We start from the raw sequence: 22549 nt of genomic DNA on the forward strand, positions 1-22549 counted from the left end.
TTAACAAATATGGATGAGTTGAGTATGAGTTTGGTAGTTATTTTCTCTGTTGCTACAATGCTTTCTTTGGGAGTTGTCCTGTTGGGACCCCAACGTTGAGGCCTGTCTATGGCCTTCATTTTGGAGGGCCATATCCAGACCGGTCAAACTTGACATGCTGATATTTGCTACTGACTCTCAAGGGTTAAAAGCCAAACAGCAGGACAAACTGTTTGGCATTAGTAGTGAAGATCTGGCAAATTTTCATGGGTACAACCCGTCCCACTAACTTGTGTTCCTTTCAAATGTGGGTCCATTTATGAAGAAATAGACTTTTCAAAGTATAAGATTTATTTGCCTGGAGACAATCTACCAAACATAAACTGCCCTACTTTTTTTGCTAAGTTTAGTTCAGACAAGTTGTCCATAGATGTTCTTTATTTCCCTGGAAGGTTGCAGAAGGTCGGTACCTCAGAATGTTTCTTTGATTTTTTAGTTTTGGGACCATCACATGATGACTTGGATGACCTCACAAATGAGAACAGTAACCTTTGCTTTAGCAACATTGCTCTGAACAGCTTGAAAAACCATGAATGATTTCATTCAATGATGAAATGGCGATGTTATAAATAAATAAGAGGATCTGATAGTCTTTCTTTTATGTGGTTAAGAACCACTTCAGAATACAGAGATGTTAGTGATCGTGCTTCTCCTTTTCCTTCTTCAGCCTTGTTTTTACGTCAAATTGAAGCTTGGGTGTATCTGAAAACACCACTTAGAGGAGTGTTAACTTCAGCATGGTATGAGTGGATTTACAGCTGAAACTTGGTGGCAAGACAACTTTTTTTTATATATATATATAAAACCTCACTGTGGAAAGAACATCATTTCAGTTGATGGCAACTAATGGTGGACAAGTTCAGAGGCCACCCCATGATGCTTTTTGTCTTCCCAGTGGACCCTGTAACTTAATATAACATCAAATCTGCTGTTAGCTCTGGCATGCTGCAGGTCTCACAGCTTGAAGAAAGCCAAATTCCTGAGATGCCAACTCTTAAAGCCCTCCGACATACCAGTTTTCCTCACTCGCCGTTCAGTTTACGTCAGAAACCTCTCCATGTTCCCTCCACCAAATCATTTTTCTTTCTCAATTACATTCGCCCGAGGAGAAACACAAAATGTGACATAAACAAAGGTCTCCTTCATCCACAAACAAAGCAGCTATTTGTTTGCCTCTAATGGCAGCAACAAGGCCGGAAGAATTCCACCAGCAACTATAAGCACCCTCTAATTAACCTCATTCGATTGTCTGTTAGGAAAAAAAAAGACGCAGGGAAACATGGAGGGTCAGATCAATGGTTAAAAAAAAAAAAAAAAAGAAAACACGCAGTGAAGAGTGAAGTTCTCCGCAGTACAAAAAAAAAAGGACTGAGAAGCTGCGCTGATCGTCCCTGCAGGCTCGGGCTGAGGTGAGCTGAAACAAGCGAGGGATGGCTCTTCTCATGAAGAGGAGGGAATTAACTAGGATTGCCTTGGCTCAGTGCACGCACAGCTTCTGCCAGTGGAGGCTGCAGAGGTATAATAAGGTACATGGATATAATGAGGCCTGAGCACATCTCAGTTTGAACCGTGTTGAATCCCCTCCTTCGAAATCTTCCTCTTCCTTTTTTTTTTGTAGCTCCTTAGCACTTTCTTTGCACCTTTGCATGTATTGTTGTGGTGATAATTACTGTAATGGTGTTTTGCAAGCTTTAGAAGCTCGCAGTTTGGGGGAAAATATCACAGAAGTGCCATGACGGGAGACAAATCCCCTCCTTCCTTGAGTTTTCTCAGTCGTTCCCATATTTCAATATGCAGATAGATGTTTGCAAAATCTCCATATGACCCCCGGGACGTAGCTTTCCCTGAAAAAACAAGAGCGCTGCTCAATTCTCAGCCCCACTGTGTTATTCTACGGAAACAGTCAGACTATTGTTGGCTCATAATAAGATGATAATTTTGACGCTTTCTTCAACTCTTTGTGCCTTTGATGCGCAACAAAACCTCAGCATCTGAAAGTTGACAGACTCTGCTATAGTTGTCATGCTCCCTCTTTACAGGAGGATGATGACGCTGATCTTCATCTGAGACGAAGAGATCAACACAAAACTCTGAAGTCTTTGTGTATGTGTAGACAGGTTAGAACAACAATGGGAAACTGAAGCTGTGTGAGAGCGGCGCTGCCTTTGCTTTGTTTTAAGAGAGCTGAATAAAACCCTGAGAGGACGGGCTCTGTTTCATATTTGATTCTCCCTCATCAAGGCTTTCTACCAAGCTAGCTTCTGAAATAAGTGAGATTAAAATTAAACCCTGGATCAATATCTTCTATTTATATGTGAAGAAGGAGCTAATTTTCCTCCTGACCTTGCAGCCGAAGCTTTAAGAAGACGGCTTATTTACTTAAACACATTCAGACGTACAGTGTGTGCAGCAGAGCGTCGTATGTTGGCGTTGCAACCGTTTCCTGTGAGTTGCATGTGAAAGAAAACGTTGGAAATGTTTGACTGGATAACCAATGCAGAGATGCGGTTGGAGTCATCACAAGATATACAGAAGCGCAGAGCTGGAGCACGAGAAGGGCATGACACTTACGTTCAAGGCATTCTTAGCAGCCTCCGCCTCTGATCGACTGTCAAAGCTGACAAACCCCACCGGCTGGGGAGACAAGGAGACAGAACAAAAGGAAAAGAAACATGGTTTAAGGCAGAAAACTGAGTCGGCGTTTCTGTCTGGGTGACATAGACATGTTGTTCTTTTTTTTTTTACTCTTACATCCCCCCAACATCATTTCCAACCCCCCTCTTTTTTCTGCTGTCTCCCACTTTTTTACCCTGTTTATAAAACAGAGGCGACAGAGAGAAGAAGAGAGGGAGAGATGGAGGCTGGACACTTACAGGGAGAGTTCATCATTCAGCTCCCTGATGCCCAAATACGGGCAATATGAGGGAGAGAAAGTGCATGTGAGCAAGGCAAAGAGGGGGAGAGAAGAAGACAAATTGTTTGGAGGAGGGAGCAGAGAAAGAGAATGTAGAGGTTAAAGGTAAGAGAAGGAATAGAGGAAAGTGAGGCCTGCAATATTTTCACATTTATGATATCATTCTCAAGCCTGTGTGCATGAAAGTAGAGGTGAACAGAAAGAAAACATCAAGGATGAGGGGTTTGGTTGTCAGATTTGTTGCATCGAGGAAGAAAGAATTCACATTTTTTGGAAAAACAAAAGAGGCGTATATGTGTGGATGTTAGGAGGAGAGGAGAAAATCTCCAAACATGCTGCTCCCGTGAGGTCCCACTGCTGCGTGTGATCTGAAAAAAGCAGTGTAGGGTTATGGGAATTTTCAACAAGACGGGTAAGAAGAGGAGGAGGAGGAGGGAGTTAAAGGAAGAAACATTCAAAAAAAGAAAAGAAAAGGAGTAAGTGAAGACGTCAGGAGGAGGAGGAGGACATGGAGCAGGAGTATAAATAGAAAAAGGCCTGAGATCTGAGTCTTGCTATATATGGAGATGGCAGCGTGCGCTCGGCCTGCAAGGCACAGCGCGATCGATTGATCTGCATCATATTTGTCATTAGTGGTGGACAAAACAAAGACAGGCTGGAGGAATGTTAACGCACCATGCGAGACGAGAATGTAAGCGCGAGCCGACTTTTGGCCCTGGAAAGGTGACAATTATAAAAATATGAGGCAAGGTGAGGAAGTGCAACGAGAGGGCAAAGTGCACGGAGAGCTGCTGAGGGTGTCATTTATTCATTACACAGAGAGGAAGAACTGCACAGAGAACATTTTGTACGTTAAGAAATGCTAACGCAGCTGTAGCCACAATTATACCTGAAAAAAAAGTGAAATGCTTGTTGAGGTATTACAAACTTAAAACAAAAGTAATCTGATTTGTGTTTGGGAGATTATTTCTTGGTTGTAAATGGCCATAAATGGTACACAGTAAGAAAGCTGTTCATTCTCTTCAAAGCCATCAGGGTACAGCTTTTGGAGTTTTTGCAAAATTTGAATAACTGCCAAAAAAACCCACATTCTGTCCCAAAATTATGTTGTGAAAAAATGACAGAAGATAAAATTTTAGGAAAACAAACTGAGTACACTCCTAGGGACCTCATAGTGTCACATTTGTGAGTAACATAGAGCTGAGTTTGTGTGTCGAAAAAGTTGCAGAATCTTCTCTGCCGATGCCGAACAGATAAACACACCTATCATCAGCAGTACACAAACTGCCATACTTTTTTTTTCAATGTTTATAAATGAGAGAAGCTTTTTCAAGAACGCTTTTTCGACACTTGTGTGTTGCATGGTGATGTTTTGAGAGCCATTTTGCATCCCTGACTCTTTCTAAAGCACATCTGTGCGTTAAATTCAAGAGTTATAGCAAAACCAAAACAAAATATGAAATACTTTTTCTACATTCTAAACTCACTGAGCCCCAAGTGTATTAACAGCTCAACTAATGTAGTGCATTTTTGTGTTTGTGATTACTGTAAATTCAAGATTTTTTATGATGCACGCCCAAAAATGGTTGGATCTTATATGGGTCTGTGATCTAGAAGTCTTATTACTGATTTGAAATTAATATTTTTTCTGATGTAGGAAACCAATAAAAAGCATTCTAACTTATTAAAAAGTGTGACAATTCTGACAGTAGATGAAAAGTAAGGATACACTGATATGAAAATTTTTGCCAATACCGATATCCGGTTAATATTGCTGTTATGCCCCATAACCTATGTTTACCGATATCAGTATTGGTAAAAAAAAAAAAAATCTGAATGTGACGAGGTAGTTCAGAAAGAGTGGCTTGATCATGAGAAAAGACAACCATGGAGAGGATCAAAGGATGTAGCGCTAAGATGAAAGCAATCAAAAAAGTACAATTGTCTGGTTTTTTTTATTAAACACAGGAAGAGAGACATAAACGAAGACAGTTGACTTTTGTAAGGTAGTTTTGGTGTTTACATAGTCATAGAAAACAATATTATTTGGGTCTTGAAAGATCATTCAAGATGCTCTGAAAATGGCCGGCAGCTAATGAGTTAATATCGGCCCATCAATACACATCGGCTGATATTGATATGTTGAAAAAAAAAACTACCAACATCAGTTGATACGGATATTGATAACGATATATTGTGCATTGCTAATGAAAAGGGAGTAAAAATGGCGCTACCAGTGCAGATGTGTTTTGCACCATTTCATAACAGATGACATGATTTCAATTTGCAAAAAGTGCTGCAAGAATTCCATGAGTTGGAAGATAAGTTTAAAAAAAAGTAGTCGTAGCTGCAGCTAGCATTAATACCTAGAAATGTCAACTGTCCCATTAATTCACATGCATTTTTGAAATGCAAAATTTGCCAGGTACATTTAAAACCAGAACACTTAATGAAGAAACATGAAATCAGTAAATTGACAGCACGTAATGGTCAAACTGTCTTTAAGTAGAGGACGAAGCATTTTGCTAGCTAACAGTAGCTGGAGTCAGAGCTAATTTGCAGACGTATCTATAGCTGTTTTGTTTAATTTGATCTTTAAACACAGACACAGTGAAGAGAGACCCTAAAGTTTGACAGTCAATGGGTGAGTCAACACTTAAACATGTAAAAAAACAGGAGTACTCTAATTCACAGTAAAATGAAAAGACATATTCTGAATGACTAAGAGTCAGAAGTGTTCTTTGTTTTGTATTAAAATGTCAGTCGGTTTTGTTGAAAGTTCAACATAATAAATGTTGAGAATTCCTAAAAACTTTTACATGATGTTATCAAATGATGTCATTTTGGGACAGAGGGACTTGTTATGGGCTTTTTATACGACTTCCAGCTCACTAAAAGATCCAACAATGAATCAGCTCCTCAATAAAAACAGGATGACAGATTACTGAGTAGAACACTCAATAGTTGCACGCCCAGACAAAATACAATAAGCTTCAGATTTTAAAAAAAGTATATGGTTGCTAATTACCCATTAAAAGTTTTTGACAGCATGCAACGCCGTGAAACACAAAAAGGGAAAGTCCCATACTAAGTATTAGGATTTTAGCAGCGGAAGGAAAAATCCTTCCTTTGTTCTTAGTTTTAGAGGTATTATTCTCAGTTTAAATCGCACTAAACCTGTCTAATGAGCTTGTCATGTCTTTATGGGAAACAGTGTAATGTGGTAATAAGTACACTGACATGAAGCTAAATTGCTTAAGTCTGGATGTGGACACCTGCCAGCTGAGCTCATTTTCAGTCCCGCGCCCCTCGAGGCTAAACTCAAGCGTCAGTTCTGCTCTTGTCAAAACGCTTCGCTTTGACACCTCAAAAATTCTTTTCCCGTCTCCCTCCTCGTACCCGCACATCCCACCGGAGTCGACTGTCTGCGACTACAAGCGTACGATCTCACTGCCAAAGGCAAGTTGGTGCAAATCTTTTGTCCCTCCCCTCCTCCACCCACCACCTAATAAAGTTTTTTTTCTCCCCTACTCCAGGTACTTCCTGACAAATTGTGTTAATCCCTCATAGTCAACAAAGTGCTAACCACAAGACGGGAGGAATGAGGGCAAAGGAGAGACAAAGAAATTAAAGGTGTTGATGAGCAAAGAGGTGAGAAATGCAAACAGTGACAGTAACATGAAAGATTGACTGATGCCATCACTCATTAGTTTCTTTGTTTAGGAAGATGGCGCTCAGTGGGTTGTGCAGCTTACCTGTTTGGATGTGAGTTTTATCAAGGAGCCTTCATAGCCCTGAGGAAAAATAGGAGGAAATAAAGTCAGAATGGAAAAATAATGTTTTTGCAATGAAAACAGAGGCTTAAACAAAAACATCTCTGAGGTTCCAGCGATGGAAAAGGGGTTTACTGCAGTGGGTTTTCAGGTCTGTACTGGAGAATTATCAACTTATTTTTTGACTTTCAGGGTCACAGATGATTAGATCTTTAGTAAATCCTTTTGCAGAAATGTTTACAATAATGTTTTGAGTCTAAATTCTATAAATCTTAGATCCAACAATATAAGAGTTTCTTTAAAGATGTCATTGATCATCAAGTAAGCACACAGCCAGCAGGGGACGGCTGCAATCTGGCTTTTGGAGATAACATAGGCTAGTGTTGGGTTTTTGGGGCTCTAAAACTCAGTAAAAAACTATTGTGCCCAAACAACTGTAGTGTAAGCATATGGCCAGCAGGGGGCAGCCACAATTACGTCATAGGAGATACTGAATTGTTTATGGTGCGTTCCATTTGTACTCGGAAGACTGAATTTCCCTGAGGTCGGAATTTCCGACTTGAACACCCGCACTACCCCCGAGTTCCCAGTAGGAAATTCCAAGTTCAAGTGTTGTCCCAATAAACCAGCTGTATACATGGTGTTATTTCATGTTTATATACAATGATATTACTGTTATAGCAAGTGTTTTTCCGACTTTCCGACTCAAAGATGATGTCATTCCCATTCCTGACTTCCCAGTTCCGAGCACAAATGGAACACAGCATCAATCCTAATTCAATGATTATAATACACAAAAGCTAAGATGAAGAAAAGTTAAGTTTTGATCGTTTTAGGGACAGGAATGCTTTTGGTGTTGTTCTAAATTTTTCCAAGCACCGCAAAATGTAGTGTAAGCCTGTGGCCAGCAGGAGGCAGCAACAATTCAATGGAACTGGTTGGTATTTGGTTTATACAAATCTCTTAATTTAAGATTAAAGATTTGGACCATGCAATAAACTATTATTTTTTATCATTTAGACACTTTAAGCCCTATGATTATTATAAAAAAATAATAAAAGGGGGGACACAGTAAAATGTTATAGAAGCCTTTAGCCAGCAGGGCTAAGCAGGAGTTAGGTACAAGGAGATTATTACTTGCTTTATCCTATTTTAATTCATCTAAATCAAAATAAGTGGGTCAAGACTTAACCTACCATTAAGTTTTGAAAATTTTAGGAGCTTTAACCCTTAATGTTACATCAGGAGCAATAAAAACACCAATTCCGACTTTTGAGATTTCTATGCATTAAGCATAGAAAACAGTGTATCTTTTAAACTAAGTTTACATATATTTCAAAATATTTTTGTTATGTTTTTGATGTCAAACTAGCTTTAGAGCCATCTTTTGAAGATTTTGTTAAGCTATTAAATTGGAAAAACTAAAAAAAAATTATTATTGTTTGACACAATTCTGAAATTTTGACGATCTATCTGAATAAACAGTAAGCAACAATACAAACGGAAGCAAAGACAGACCCATTCCCGTGAGAGCTGAAAGATTCAACTAAGGTGATTTCTCGTGTACAACAGCTCTTAAGAAAACCGTATGGACTGGTTTCCTGTCTTACCTGATTAATAGAGATTTACTACCTTAGTGCTCATGTTGTAAACCATCCACTTAGAGTACATGCCATGAGCTTTATCCATTGTAGAGATGGATGCATAGCAAATGTCCCATTATTCACTTTAACCGTGCTGCTGCCACCCCATTAAAGTGCATTATTCAAGGACGGAAGTCCAAAAGGCTTGCAGCATTTACCTACACGCATTCACCTGAACTAAACTCTGGGACTCTGTGTGCCACTGACGAGGTGAAGTTCCTGAAGTGAAGCAAATAGCTTTGTTTTTGTATTGCAGGCAGCAAGCCATTTTTCCATGACACACACACACGCACGCACATGCACACACAAGCTTCCCATGGATCAAGATGTGATTGAAACTCGGCTTTATGAACACAGACACTTGAACCTCGCAGGAGAGTTTCCATTGCCGTTTATTTCATCACCATTAATGGAGGTCCCATTGACTGCTGGGAAGAAAAAAAGCTGCTAAGAATAGCTGCAGCCCATCCATTTAAAACATACAAACATACCTTAAATGGTCTGAAGAGGAGATAGAGCTCCCGTGGCTTAATATCCAGTGGAAGCCCGCTGACAAATAGTGTTCGGACCTGAGGAAGACAAGAGAGATCATGTATTTTTCATTAACCTCCACTGGTTATTAATAGCCACTTTGCATACATGACAGTAACAGATGAGGTTATGGGAAAAAGGACTCTGAACATGGGTGAAACAGTTTCATGGGCGACACTAAAAGACTTTTCAAACCCAGATAGGGATGTGTTTCAGCTCAGCAAACACACCCACACACACCCTATCACACACACCTTTCTACAGTGAGCGCATTGTGTTCTCCTGTGTAATCTACAGCCTGCTGTGTTTTATGGCAATCCTCCCTCACAGCTCTGGCCTCTGTTTTACATTTGAACTTTTCAACTTGCAACTGGAGCCGGCATTGCTGAGGAATTACAATGTATACGTTCGCAAAGAGAGACCAAAAGAGAATTTAATTGTCGAGGTCCGCACAGAGTCAGAGAAGGTGGAAAACCACAGCGGGAGTAACACCGGGGAGACTACAAATGTATTTTCAGGCAAAGAAGTGATGGTTATTATGCAAGCTGATAGACATCAAAATGACAGGTGTACTGCAGTGAAAATTTAGGGTTGTCGAAGGGAAATTTTCAGATGGAAGCTTTTCTTTCAGAAGCAACATCTCAAAGTTCAATTATTTTGAAATCGCAATCTTAAACCTATATTTTGGAAAGCAAATTGTACCTCTTACCTCAATCTCAACTCAGGGCTGAGAAAATTTGAAATGTTGCCTGGGAACAACAAGTAAAGGCACAAAAAGTGCAGAGTATTTACGTGCAAAGAGTGCGGCTCAGAAAGATTTCTTAAAACCTGCGTCGCAAGTTTCAAATGACCTGTTTAGCATAGCTGAGATGATAATGTAGTGGTGGGATGTTGTGTCCCTGAGAATCTAAAGCTAGCTTGTTACAGCTATTCAATTAGCATGTCTTCATGTTTTCTACAAGTGCTGCTGACATGGTAAACACACTTTTTTAAAGAAATATTACAAATTGATGTCAAGGTAGGATACTTTAAAGGTGGTGTTTTATCAGTTTGTACTGCTAGTTTTTGGTTGGGGCTAACTCCGTTAGCTTTATTTGATCTTAGTCTCAACCACAACAAACTGCCTCACTTTCTAATCTCCAGTGTTTTAGGAAAGGCAGGGGTTACTAAAAGTTGTTTATCTCTTGAAACATATACAAATTACAGAAGACAGCAGTTAAGGTACAGGATCTGTATCCCTGGGCTGTCGTTTAGCTAGTGGTGCTAGCAGTTGACGCTGTTTGTGCTAGCAGTCGAACCTACAGATTTCACTTAAAAGTCTGCACATTTACAGCTAATTTGGTTGAAAGATGGAAAAAAAAGTACAGTAAGGAGGAATTAATACAATGTGCTCAATAGTAAAGCTGGAGCTATTAGCATGTTAGCTCAACTTAAAACACAGCTAGCCACATTCTTATTACAAGCAAACCCATGTACCACTAGGGATGGGTACCTTTTACATTTGAAATGACACAGTACCAATTACCGTTACTTGGCAATCATTATTGGTACTCAATGGTACCAATTTTTGATACTTGTGTCTTTATCTGGTAAAAAATATAAATTTGTTTAATAATAAAATGTCAATTCCTTTCAATTTAACACATCTATTCTTCATTATATAACCTTGCAATGCTACGTTCATGCCTACTCTTCCACTCCCTCACAGTCACAAGGATGCATTTACGCACCTAAACATGGTACCTTTTGATTTTACGTGAATCAGTACCCGGTAGTTTTGACTAAATTCGGTTGGTACCTAAAAATAAAAGCACCTAATTTGGTACCCATCCCTTTTTCCCACCTCTTCACAGTTTATGCGTTGTTTATCTGTGCAGAAATAAAGGGGTGAAACTAAAATTTTGCTTTGTCATTAGGAGCTAACACGCCAAACTAAGCGAACTAGGTGTTAGCTCCAGATTCATACTGAAGAAACAAGATGATGAGAATGTGTAATGTGAAAATAAAGGAGGGTCTATCCCTAATTTTCTAGTAATGTGATATGTAAAAGTGAATCTTTGGATGTAGAGTGGTAAGAAGTCTGTTTTCAAAGCACATATAGCCTGTCACCACGTTAGCAACACAATGAGTAACCTTGCTGCCGTGTCTATAAAAGGCTTGTGTGAACAGCAGGGGCTCTCTCAACAAATGAGACACATTAGCAACAACAGCAACCTTCAGTCAACACAGACATAGCATTACAACATAACACAGGTGCTGAGACATCCTGTCTCACTCTATGAATGCAGATCTGGTTACGATTTGGGGCTGAGGTTTATAAAGTGCGTGGGTTGGATTTCTTTCTATAACCTACAACAGCTTAGGAATTGTTAAGCTCAAAAGAAACCTATCAAGACGTGAAATAGCCTCCCTTTCCTGATGAAGTGACATGAAGACACCTTATAGCAGGAATGATCACATAATTAACGTTGGCAAGAGACAAGAAAGTAATTGCTTTAGTGTGCATCAAAAATCAAACAATAGACCGTGTGCAGCTCCACTGTACACACCCACATCAATACCATCACAGTGAATTTGTAGGAATAATTGAATTATTTGAGCTTCTGATTTAATTTAAGACTGAATTTGGAGTAAAATGGGAGGTATGCATTACACACAGCAGATTTGAAAGTCCCTGATTCATTGAGTAGAAGATTCATAACTCGAGAGACAAAGGAACTGCTGAACTAACACTACACCTCATTCCCACATGTAACCTGATACACACCACTGATGCCAAAGGCAGAGCAACACACAAACAAAGAAGCTTAGCAACTGGGAGAGTGATAGCTAGAGAAGGCCAAACCGGCCATCCAGACAACAAATCTCACCTCGCCGACTTTCTCACCTTCGCCTCTTATCTTATCTGAGGCGAGCTGAACCCCCCGCGGGGCTGTCACTGGGTTCTGTCTCTGGCTGTTCTGTTTAAGTAAACTCTTGTGGAGGGTTCTCCTTATATGGAGCCACACGGGAACAAAGAGTTAGGACAGGATGGTATCAATCAGGCACGAGCGAGGCCAGTCACTGACAGCTGCAGAGGCTGATTAGACGAATAGTGATGTGGTGGTGAAGCATGCCGTAGGAATGAAAACAAAAATGAAACCAAAATAATAAAAGGTCCGAAATCATTAAAGAGGAGGGTTTAGTTTCAGTATCACTCAAAGAGTTCTTTTTGAGAAACCAAGACTAAAAAAATGCTCGAACTGCAACTCAAACACAAAGGCCTGTGGGATATCATTTGTTTTGTTTTGTTATGTTTTTTTTATTATTATTTTTTTAAATATATCATTAAAGCTCCTGTTGTGGGCTGGGATTTGTGCAACTATGAACTGAATTTGAATTATTATACTGAATAAAAAAAAGCATAAAAAGCATGATCTGAAATTGAATTTAATGTTTTAGAATTTTATTTTCTTTATTACTTAATTTCCAAAAATTCCAAAATTTGATTTCAGTTCAGTGCAGCAAGACCACTTAGTCAGTAAGACCAACCGAGCTCAGATTCACAGAAATCCTCTTGATGTGTGTAAAAACTTTAGTTTAAGGTTAAACATAAAGACATTTTCTGTGAATCTGCGCTAAAGTACTCTTCCTCACAGACGTAAATAATGTAGTCAATGTGCTACACCAAACTAAAATTGGAATTCCAAGCTAAATCTGAGTTATAAAATGTGTTCATGTAAGGAAAAAAGAGAATTGAATTTTCAAGCTGGTGAAAACAAAAAAAAAAGATTTGATTTCAAAACTTTAAACTTGATTCAACATGAAAATTCTTATTCAGCTTCTAAAGGCACAAATCTCAGCCAAAATCCTGTGAGGAACTCTCATGTTATGTTTTTGGCGCCCCCTGTGGACAGAGATGAACCCAACTCCTTTTGCTGATTTTAAAATACAGTCTTTATGCTGATAGTCTTGTTTGCTTTCATAAATCATGAAGTGTTATTGCTAACAAGTTCAGTTTCATTTATAACGTGATTACATAGCAAAAAGCCAAAACTATGTGAGTGTTTTTGTTTTGTTTCAAGTAAAATATGTCTTTAGAGACTTAATTCAAGCTAGGTTTAAGCTAGGCAAGCAGAGAAAAATGTTTTTCCTCAAGGTAAAATGGGTGAAAACAAAAGCCGGAGTTGCTTGTAGAAAGCAGACATGACAGTCTTTACATTTGGCTCTGACTATCTGAAAATAATGACTGGTTATTACTTGCTGTGTGAATGTGGCATTTTTTTGTAGTGCTTTGTTCTTTTGTATGCGCATACTTAAAGTGTCCCTCAAAATTGAACATCTGAAATATATAAAGCTAAATGAATACATCACATTTACTGATCTCTGACTTTGAAATGAGATAACTTTAGAAAAAATTCCCATAGATTATCACACCGTTTGCAACATCTCTGAAACCGTAGCTCAAACAGGAAGTTAAGTCATCCAACTCTCCTTCCCCAAGTTACCTGAAACCTCATCCTGATTTACCTGGAGACACTTGAGCTGTGGATGCGCAAACACACGAAACAATGAGTCCTCTACTCGCTCAGAACAATGGGACATTCTTGGCTGTGTCGAACCTCATTCCTGAGACTTCCTGACGTCAGTTGTTGTGATATATGATCGCTTGGTCGTGTGTCCGGTTGTGGAGCTGACTGCACATGCTGGATGAGGGATGACTCACAGGCAAATGTGTCATCAGCTCTCTCCTGCAGACATCTGCTGTTGATTACAGTATCAGTCTTTATTTATGCTGCTCTAAAACCAGCTCAACAAAAAAGAGGCAGAGAGAGTTGTAAACGCTGAGGAATCAAAGTTTCACGATGCAGTAAACTAAACTGAAGGTCGAGGCAGGGGATGAGCAGATTCTTTGTATTCATAAAAAAAGCAAAGATAAACCTTTGCCGTTGTTTTATTGGGTTTTAAGAGTTCCACTGCTTCTTTTGTGAGTCACATACCTGCATTTCCATAGTGCTGAGTAGCCTGCTACGAAGCTTTGAGTCACTGACCATTTATGGCGTGCTCGCACACCAACAAGCAGTCGGGCTTCGATCAAAAACAGCAGTCCCTACCTACCACAAACCAGCTGAGCACCTCACAGCCGGCTACCAGCGCAGTTCCCTGGCAACGCCTTAGCGCAGCACAGCAGAGCGTGGAGCCCCCGGCCAAAAACATCAGATCCTATTAAGGCCACTTCTGCAGCGAGTCTCAGGGGATCAATGCACCTCTAATCAGAGATCCTTGACTCCAAAGGCACCAGATGAGGTCATCACCTTATTGATACTTTATCATTACACCTGGACAGTTTGCTGGTGCCATCAGAAGTCTGGGAAGTGGAGATGGGGTCTACTCTGAGAATTATTAACAACCACAGTGATTTATTAACTTACAGTAAAACTCTGCTTTGGAAAACATGGGTCTCACAGTTAAAAAAAAAATAAAGTTGCTCCCACTGATCCAAGTGATTCAAGCTCCTGTAAAGAAGCTTGTTTATTTCTGTGCTGTTACTTTTTATGTCCATGCAAAGTTAAATCAGCTTCATAGAACAACTAGAAAAGCACTCAGACAGCGCAGACCTCCACCAAGGATATTGTGATTGTCAAGCAACACTTTAGTCCTACTTTAATGTTATACTCCCTTTCAGCAGATTGTCTGCAACAATTTGGTGTTAGTTGCAGGCTTGTACAATAATTTGTTTCCTGACAGTGTTGAAAATTATGATGACCCAGTACATATTTCATATTCTGGATCTTAGTATCCAGAATATTTCCAGGATCTGGATTGTACTTTTACATGTGTCAGAAATTATGGTGACCTTATCTTGTATTGTTTTGAAAAGCAATCCGACCATTTATCGTAGTTATATACACATATGGTGAAAACGACCCAATCTCACAATGATAAAGAATCCTTAAAAAAAAAAAAAAAAACTGGGTCCAGACGATGATTCTGATCACCTTCAAAATTTAATCACTTCTTCCTTATCTCATTTTGAACACTTCCTGAAAATTTCACAAAGATCTATTCATTACTTTTTGAGTTATGCTGTTCACAGACAAACTTTCTCAAAAACATAACCTCCTTGGCAGAGCTAACATTGCAGGTCCCTATTTGAAAAATGCTGTTACAACTAGGTATAGGCAATGATTTTCAAATACTCAAATAGTCGTTAACATAAAAAAATGGAATAGTTCATATGATGATCACTTTGTCCTGTCTTCAGCAGATTGCAGTTTTATGCTGGATGCTGGACCTGTTACGCATCAAGTTCACAAAATAAAACAAACCATGTCCAAACCAGTTTGTATTAAACTTGACCACAGCAACAAACTGAAATAATGAACGAGCAGACATTCAAATATGGATCGGGAAGCCAGGAACTCCTTTCAAAAAATGAACAAAATTGATGTACAGTGCAAACTCTGCAGTTTTTGGCTTTGTCCCCTGAAGAGGTAAGTTTGATGATCGATGTCCAGAGCACAACAGCCCTCACTGTCTTTGTCGAACAGTAATGTTGGCGGGCAGGTGTATGTGGGTGGCTGAATTCAAAAAAGATAAAACAGGCTTCACAATGGAAAAAGTTTTATTGCTGGGTCGCAAATGGCCTAGCAGTCTAAGTCAAACATTGTGAGGATTGCCCTCACGAGGGTGGCTCAGTTTTAAGTCAACTCTCGCCTGTTTCCTGCTCTGTCCACTGTCCTCCCTCCTATCCAATTAAAAAATAAAAACCAAAAAAAGAAAGATTTATTGCCAAGAAGCATTGTTACAACACATAATCTCACCAAACACAAATTGCCTTATGTTCTGCGCTTAGTTTAGTTTTGACAAGTGATGATAAGTGATTTTTGGAAACACTTCAGTTGGAAAAAAAAAGAAAAAGTTCACCTGACCATCATCCCATCAACATAATTTTACAAACGTTTCTTATCAGCCCCTGGTCGTTATTTACACAACCCCTGGATGGTGTCAGTAAGGTATCTGAAAGCTGTTCACTTAATGACAAGAAATAACAAAAAACCTTTCTTCATAACATCTGCACCAAAGAAGAAAACACAAGCTGCCAAAAAACAGGCAAAGATACAGATTTCTGCTAAAAAGACCTGAGAGTGAGACTTAAAGCAAAAAAAATGGCAAACTTTGTTCAATGTCCATGGTTATAGCGTATTAAAGCTAGTCTACAAACAATTGTCCGTAGTGACCATCCAATAGTACTTTCACCTGAAATGCCCATCCAGGAAACAAAAATATCACTGTTATCAAAAAAAAAAACTTAGTGACCCAAATAGAGTAAATAAATCAAGATGGCGATCTACCATTTAGTCTGGCTCTGTTCAGGGTTTCTGTGTTTAAAGATGTTTTTTCTGCACATTGGTGGATTAATGTGGTTTTGTGCAAAACCTGCTTTGTATGTAAAATGTCACAGGACAGTTTTTGCTCTGGTTCAGGGCTGTGTAAATGAAAATAAGTTTTAAGTTGGAACAGGACAAAAGTTTGAATGTTGACTTTGGAAAACTTGTTTTACCATCTGAATGTTCCCAGTTGTTTTTGACCTCTAAATAAGTTTGGCCGACCTTGAGAATTGTTTCAAACCCGTCTTCTTGTCTGAGAACAATGCAAGTATCAAGCTTCACAAAAGTCTGATTGCTCATGTTTCTTCCCTGTCTGCTGAAATCTTATCCATTTCACCCGAGTGTGAAACTACAGACAGAAACGACAGCCAAACCTGGAAGACGAGATCTGAGTTGTAATGAGCTGAAATGATCTTTGTATGAACCTGATGAAGGAGCTAAATTACAAAGAATGATAAATTTAGAAAAGAACGTCTCATGCTAAAAATACCAGCCAAGGGACAATGTTTTCTTCTCTTTCTGTTTTTTTAGCTTCAGACTTGGAAGTCATGTTAAGTAAAAATCTCACTCAAGGTGTGAAACAAAGAGACCTACCAGCCACCAAGTATTGCATGTCATGATGTTTCAATTAACAAATCCAAAACTGACAGCAAAACTGCTTGAGAGCTCGAACACCAGCTGACTTGAGCACCGCTCAGAACCTGCATTAAAGCATCTTAATTCTTCTCCAGCGTGGAAAGCAATTTGTCAGCTGTTATAAAAGCTGCTTGATTTGTGTAATTGAATGTCCTGGCTGCTTATTCATGTGTCATTTCTATTCAGCCTGTGTCGCAGATTTATAAAATCTGTAGCACCTATTGCCTGAAATGCCTCATTATAATCTAGGTGACTTTCTCAGATATTTGCCCTGACTTTAATTGAGAGCTTTTTTGACCGTTCATTCCTGGCTGAAATGAGGGACATGACCTTGGCGCGATGCGAGATGATTACTATGTGTTTCTGTGTGTGTGTGTGTGTGTGTGTGTGTGTGAGTGTGTGTGTGTCCGCCAGCCAAGTTATTAGACAAAGGGCCTTCGACCCAGATGTGGCAGGACGAGGCTTTAACCTTGAAGCCTTGAAAGAGAAGGTAAAGTGGCTTATTGTAATGTTTGTGCCGCAGGCTAGATGTGAAAAAGTGATGATGCGACAGCCCCCCAAAAGTGAGGCCAAACCATCTCACACGCCCCTGGTTTTAAACTCTGCTTCTTCTATAACAGGTAATTCATGGGTCACTCTTTAAAACAAGGACATGCACTATTTTTTCACACTGCTAATGGGTTTTGTTCTCGTTTATTTGATTCAAGTCTCAGTATGTCTGTTTTGTACAATGTTAAGTTTCACTTCCTGTTAAATCTGGAGTATAACTAATATCATAAAATGAGATGTCTCTTTTTCAGTAAACATTTTTCTTTTAACAACTCATTGAAGTTAATTTAAAAGTATTTCCATTTTTAGTTTGAACTCACTCCAACCCTGCAAGCTAGCTGAAGGTAATATGTGCTAGCAAGGCACATTGTATCATGATGTGAGGGGACAAAACATAACATAACATAACAGCGTGATTTGACATAGCTTGGTTTAACACAGACATAGAGAGATGCAATGCAAGGTGATGTTGCACAAAGCTACTTTGCGTAGCCAAATAGCTCACGTTTGTTTGCATAACAGTAGTTAGCATGATGGTAGTTAGCATGACGGTTGTCAGCATGATGGTAGGTAGCATGACGGTTGTCAGCATGATGGTAGTTAGCATGACGGTAGTCAGCATGACGATAGTTAGTACAGCGTTACATAGCTTGACATTACCTAGCTTGATGTCGCATGCCATGACCTGGTATGAAGTGAACTAATATGACATAACGTAGGGTGATGACAGTCAGAGCAACATAATGTAGGGTGGCATTACGTAGGGTGATGTTACCTAGCTTGACATTACCTAGCTTTATCACAAACAGCAAAGTTACGCCCCATTCCAAGACACACAAACACACTCTACATAGCAGAGTCAGGAAAAATAATGTCACAACGACCCCAAGAAGCACAGAAAAAAAAAACATTTCAAGCACTCCCAGGGCATCTCATCACTTTTTACAACTACTTCCAAAACCATCAGGTGTCAATAAGCATTCACAAAGTCGCCATGAATCACCTCATTGCTCGGACACACACAACAAAAAACTACGACACACCAACACTCCCATCCAAACACTCTAAAATGTACAGTACAATCAAAACTCACTTTCACACATGCTGCTTCACTCCCAATGCCGTAAGTCGGTGCGATTGGCTGAGGGTGTGCACTTTGGACCAATAGAAGAGGAGTGTCATGTTTTAATGTTTTTCTTTTTTGTTTGTTTCTTACCAGCACTTTTGCTTCGCTAGCACTCTCCACAGAAAGACCCACTTTTACTGTTTCATCCCGTACCAAATGCGACAACATTCAGGCAACAGGCTTTCCGCATTCTTTACAGAGCACATTTTGCTGCTGATCAATATGATCAAAGCATTATTTTCTCTTTTACTGACAAACTCTTCTTTGGTGATGGACTCCATCCTCATGATTAGTGGAGGTGAGTGGAGGGAGAGGGTGGTCACCAGGTCACAGAACTATATCAATACAAATGATACTGCCTGCCCGTATAGAACTATGTGGATAGATTCATTGATAAATAACCCCAAGTCCTCTCAATGCTCATGCAGCCAAAGCTTAAGTCTGAGCCCAAGTCTAAATCCTCAGCACCCAGGTCTGAGTCAGGTCACAATTCCGACATAGACTTGAGTCCTAGACTTGAGTACTACTACAGCTGTACTGTGAAAGGTAATGAAACAGAACAAGTTTGTGAACTTCTCTTGAATAGTAATGCCAGATTTATACCAACTCAAGATGCTTTCGGCAACAGAAATGATCAAACTGATAGATTCTTGTCAGAATTTTCAGTAATTATAAAGTTTAAATTTTGTTTAGTTTGTGAAAAAACGGCAATACTCCAAAAACTTGCTTCCAGTTAAATTCTACTACACAAACTCAGGCTTCTAGTACCATCACCAGCGCCACAGGTAAGCATCTATCTGAGATGCATTTTGGCTTCACTTTTATCATTTAGATAAGTTATAGAGGACTCGTGGTCCAGCATTTAAGAACAGTGAATTGTTCTTAGATGTAAAATGTAAGATGAAAGATGGAAAAAGAAGTACCTAATTGCACGAGTTGCTTCTAAAGTCTTGGATCAGTGTACTCGACCTAAAATCAAAGTCTACCCATAAGCCTGTGAGCTCAGGGTAAGTTGAGTTTTCTTGCATCAGTTGAGTGCCGGGTTATTAAAAAACAGTCTAACTGACAGACTCCCACACTCCTTTGCTATCTGACTTGTCACCGCTCAGTGTTGGCATCGCTCTCCGTCATCCCTGCATATTTTTTTTTTTCATCTTCCTTGTCAGGGAACGTGAAAAGTGAGAGATAGCAGAACCCCGGGAGGTGTCAAACGACCCTAAATGGATGACTCCGTTTGTCTGTTAATCACCAGAGTTTGAAGGGTTGAGTTTCACATACGAGGTGAGAGGTCGCAGGTTGTTGCACGGGTCAGGGGTCAGCGGTTGAGGTTGAGCACACTCCTAGCGTCACGATTTGACTTTGCGAGGCGATTCTTTGTCTCTTTTTCTTTCCCCCTGAAAAGCTTTTGTGCAACAATTACAGCTCGGTGAGGGCCTGTAAATGTTCCAACAGGTTAACCTTTAAAAGACATTTAAACAAATGACCTAGGAAAGGCGAGTAAGCGCCCACTTCACAATGTTTTTTCCCCTTCTCTTGCTCTTTTCTTCCTCACACTATAACAGTTTCCATTGTTTTAAATGCAGACTGGAAAAGTTGTCATCAAAGGCCTCAAGGTGTTTTTCTTACATGATGTTGAAAAGAGTGACTTCTTGGCTGTCAGCTTAAGAGTTTATCAAAATCCTTCATAGCAGCTTGCTCTCTTCTTCCTTTCTCTTATCTGATGCCTCCCGGTGAATGGACTTAACATTCCTCGCTGCTCATTAACGTGAACTAATCGGCCAAGTCCGCCCTGCCTTTTCCTGGACTCCCTTTTGTTGCTGCCTGCCCGAGCGGACACCTTACACTGTTTGGTTTAGAGGGTTGGGTGGGCAGAGGGTTAAAGTGTCCCGAGCAAGTGGAGACAAAAACAACAGCAGATACTCAGTCATGCTTTGTGTCTCCATGAGGAAACGTAAGCCTCCTGTTAATATGTTCCCATTATACGCAGCTGTTCCTCGTTGTGTGTAGAAGTGACGGCACTTAAAGGTCCCCTCTCTCTGACTGCCAATAACCATTAATTCGTTTAAACTTTGACACCTAATGGAACATACTTTGTATCCTTTACTTGCTTTTATGTCTAACTGAGCATTTTTTTAAGTTTCCAAAGAGATACAAATAAAGAAAACCAGCACATACAATGCTGGGTCCAAACAAACTCATTCTTTGCAGGCAGATTTGGTTGGTTTTTTGATCCTTTAACGTTTGATGAAATTGTAGTGCATCAGACAGCAATGGCCCTCAATGGTATCGGCCAAAGATTAGTGTTGTCCCATGTATTATAGGCTGAAAGAGCAGCAATGTTAACCTCAGTTAAATAAAAGACAAGAATCTACAGTCTTTCCAAAATTCATTTTCTAGTCCTACCGGTATAACATAAGGCTGACTGAGTCATAAGTTTTTACCCAGGGGCTAAAAGACTGGCAAACTTGGCTCATTTGATAGAAACAGAACAATAACAAAACAACCGTAAAATGACAAAATTGTATAAAATTCCTCTTTAAAGCTGATTTTTTTTAGACAAAAAAAGGAAGAAAGAGAAACAAATGTTTTCAAAGAAAAGATTAAAGTGGGTCTGCCAGAAAGTGGGTGGGCCTTGGACTGTTGGGCCCACCCATGGCGCCACCCCTGCTCTGAAGTGCGCCAAAGCAGAGAAGTGACTCGTGCTCATGGCACAGTCACACTGGCCAAACAGAGTGGACTTTGGGGTTGAAGTGTGCTTAAGCACAGTGCGGATTGCTAGTGTGTGCATTCTGATTTACATAACAACCAGTTAACAACACATGTGAATGTGCTAATGTAGATTTTTTGACTGTAGATAGTTGTAAACTCACAAAAGTCAAATTTGCACCGAGTTCTGTTCTAAATTCATTAAACACAGTACCTTTGAAGCGGCAGTCATGAAACAGTTAGCTTATGACAGCTAAGGTTGCTTACTTTCCATGGAATGTCTTGATGTTTTTTTTACTTGACATATTATTTAACTTTTTCAATGAGCAAATTATGTAAAATACAGGATTCTGATTGGTTAGAACTTATGACGATGGTGCCCTATTACTAAGAAAAGCAACACATGGCCTGGTTTAGGCGCATATCAACTCGGCCTGTTGACACTGTGGCAAAAAGTTAGTTTTTAACATTTGTTAACATCTTAATAACAATTTTCAGAAGACTTGTTGCATTTTGTGTTGTATCAGTTAGTGCATTTTTTGTACTCAGTTCTTGACATACTTCTTGTGGTTAAATAGTTCTGTGCGTATTTCTTTTTCAAGGTTACACTTATGATGACATTCTATTTCATATATTCTTATTTTTATGTTTGTACTACACTTTCTTGTTTACTGCTGTCACTCTGTTAATTTCTCTGTTATGGAGGAAAGGAGTATCCTATCTTATCTTAATTAATCATTAATTTCTATTAGGGGTGGGAGGAAACAATCGAAAAGGATGTATCAGGATTTTTTGTTTGACAATATCAAAATTGAGATTCTTTGTCAAAAAATCGATTTAAAAAAAATCAAATTATTAATTTCAGTCTTTGTTCATAAACTGGAGTGGAAAAAGGTACCACTTTTCTCCAGCAGAGGGTGAAATGTTTCTCTCGGACTCAGGTGACGTGCATTTTATGGGAAAATATGGCTCATGATATAGTCTGTAGGCATAATCATCATTTAACTTTTTCACATGGTCTGGTGTTAAAATAGAAAACTAAAAATCACAAAAACAGTAAATAAAAGAATCAATTTTATTTATCTAAATTGAATTGGCACCCCAAAAATCTAAAAATCTAATCGCAAGAATCGCATATTGCCCCAGCCCTAGTTTCAATCTCTGGGTGGAGGCCACGAGGCATTTTGAACAGATGCTGCTCACCCTGTCAAAATTCTAATTTGCATAACCAATAGATGAACCTTACTTCATGGTTGTAAATG

General features: G+C 39.4%; 1 protein-coding gene across 5 annotated transcripts in view; it reads right to left on the bottom strand.

Annotated features, from left to right (window-relative positions):
- Nucleotides 1-22549, bottom strand: part of LOC141784392 (RNA-binding protein with multiple splicing-like) — a 49741-nt gene that overhangs the window by 19668 nt on the left and 7524 nt on the right. For all 5 annotated transcript variants that reach the window (XR_012597439.1, XR_012597438.1, XR_012597437.1 and 2 more), the window contains exons 2-4: nt 8861-8938; nt 6709-6747; nt 2611-2673 (exon numbers count right to left, since the gene is read on the bottom strand). Coding sequence is in view for 2 of the 5 variants with exons in the window: in XM_074662221.1 (XP_074518322.1) it covers nt 2611-2673; nt 6709-6747; nt 8861-8938 (180 nt within the window). In the remaining 3 variants the exon portion in view is untranslated. The remainder of the gene's footprint in view (nt 1-2610; nt 2674-6708; nt 6748-8860; nt 8939-22549) is intronic.

The sequence above is a fragment of the Halichoeres trimaculatus genome, unplaced genomic scaffold, assembly GCF_033239565.1.
Source record: "Halichoeres trimaculatus isolate MK-OKI-2021-1 unplaced genomic scaffold, fHalTri1.1 fHalTri1_scaffold_22, whole genome shotgun sequence".
NCBI lineage: Eukaryota > Metazoa > Chordata > Actinopteri > Labriformes > Labridae > Halichoeres > Halichoeres trimaculatus.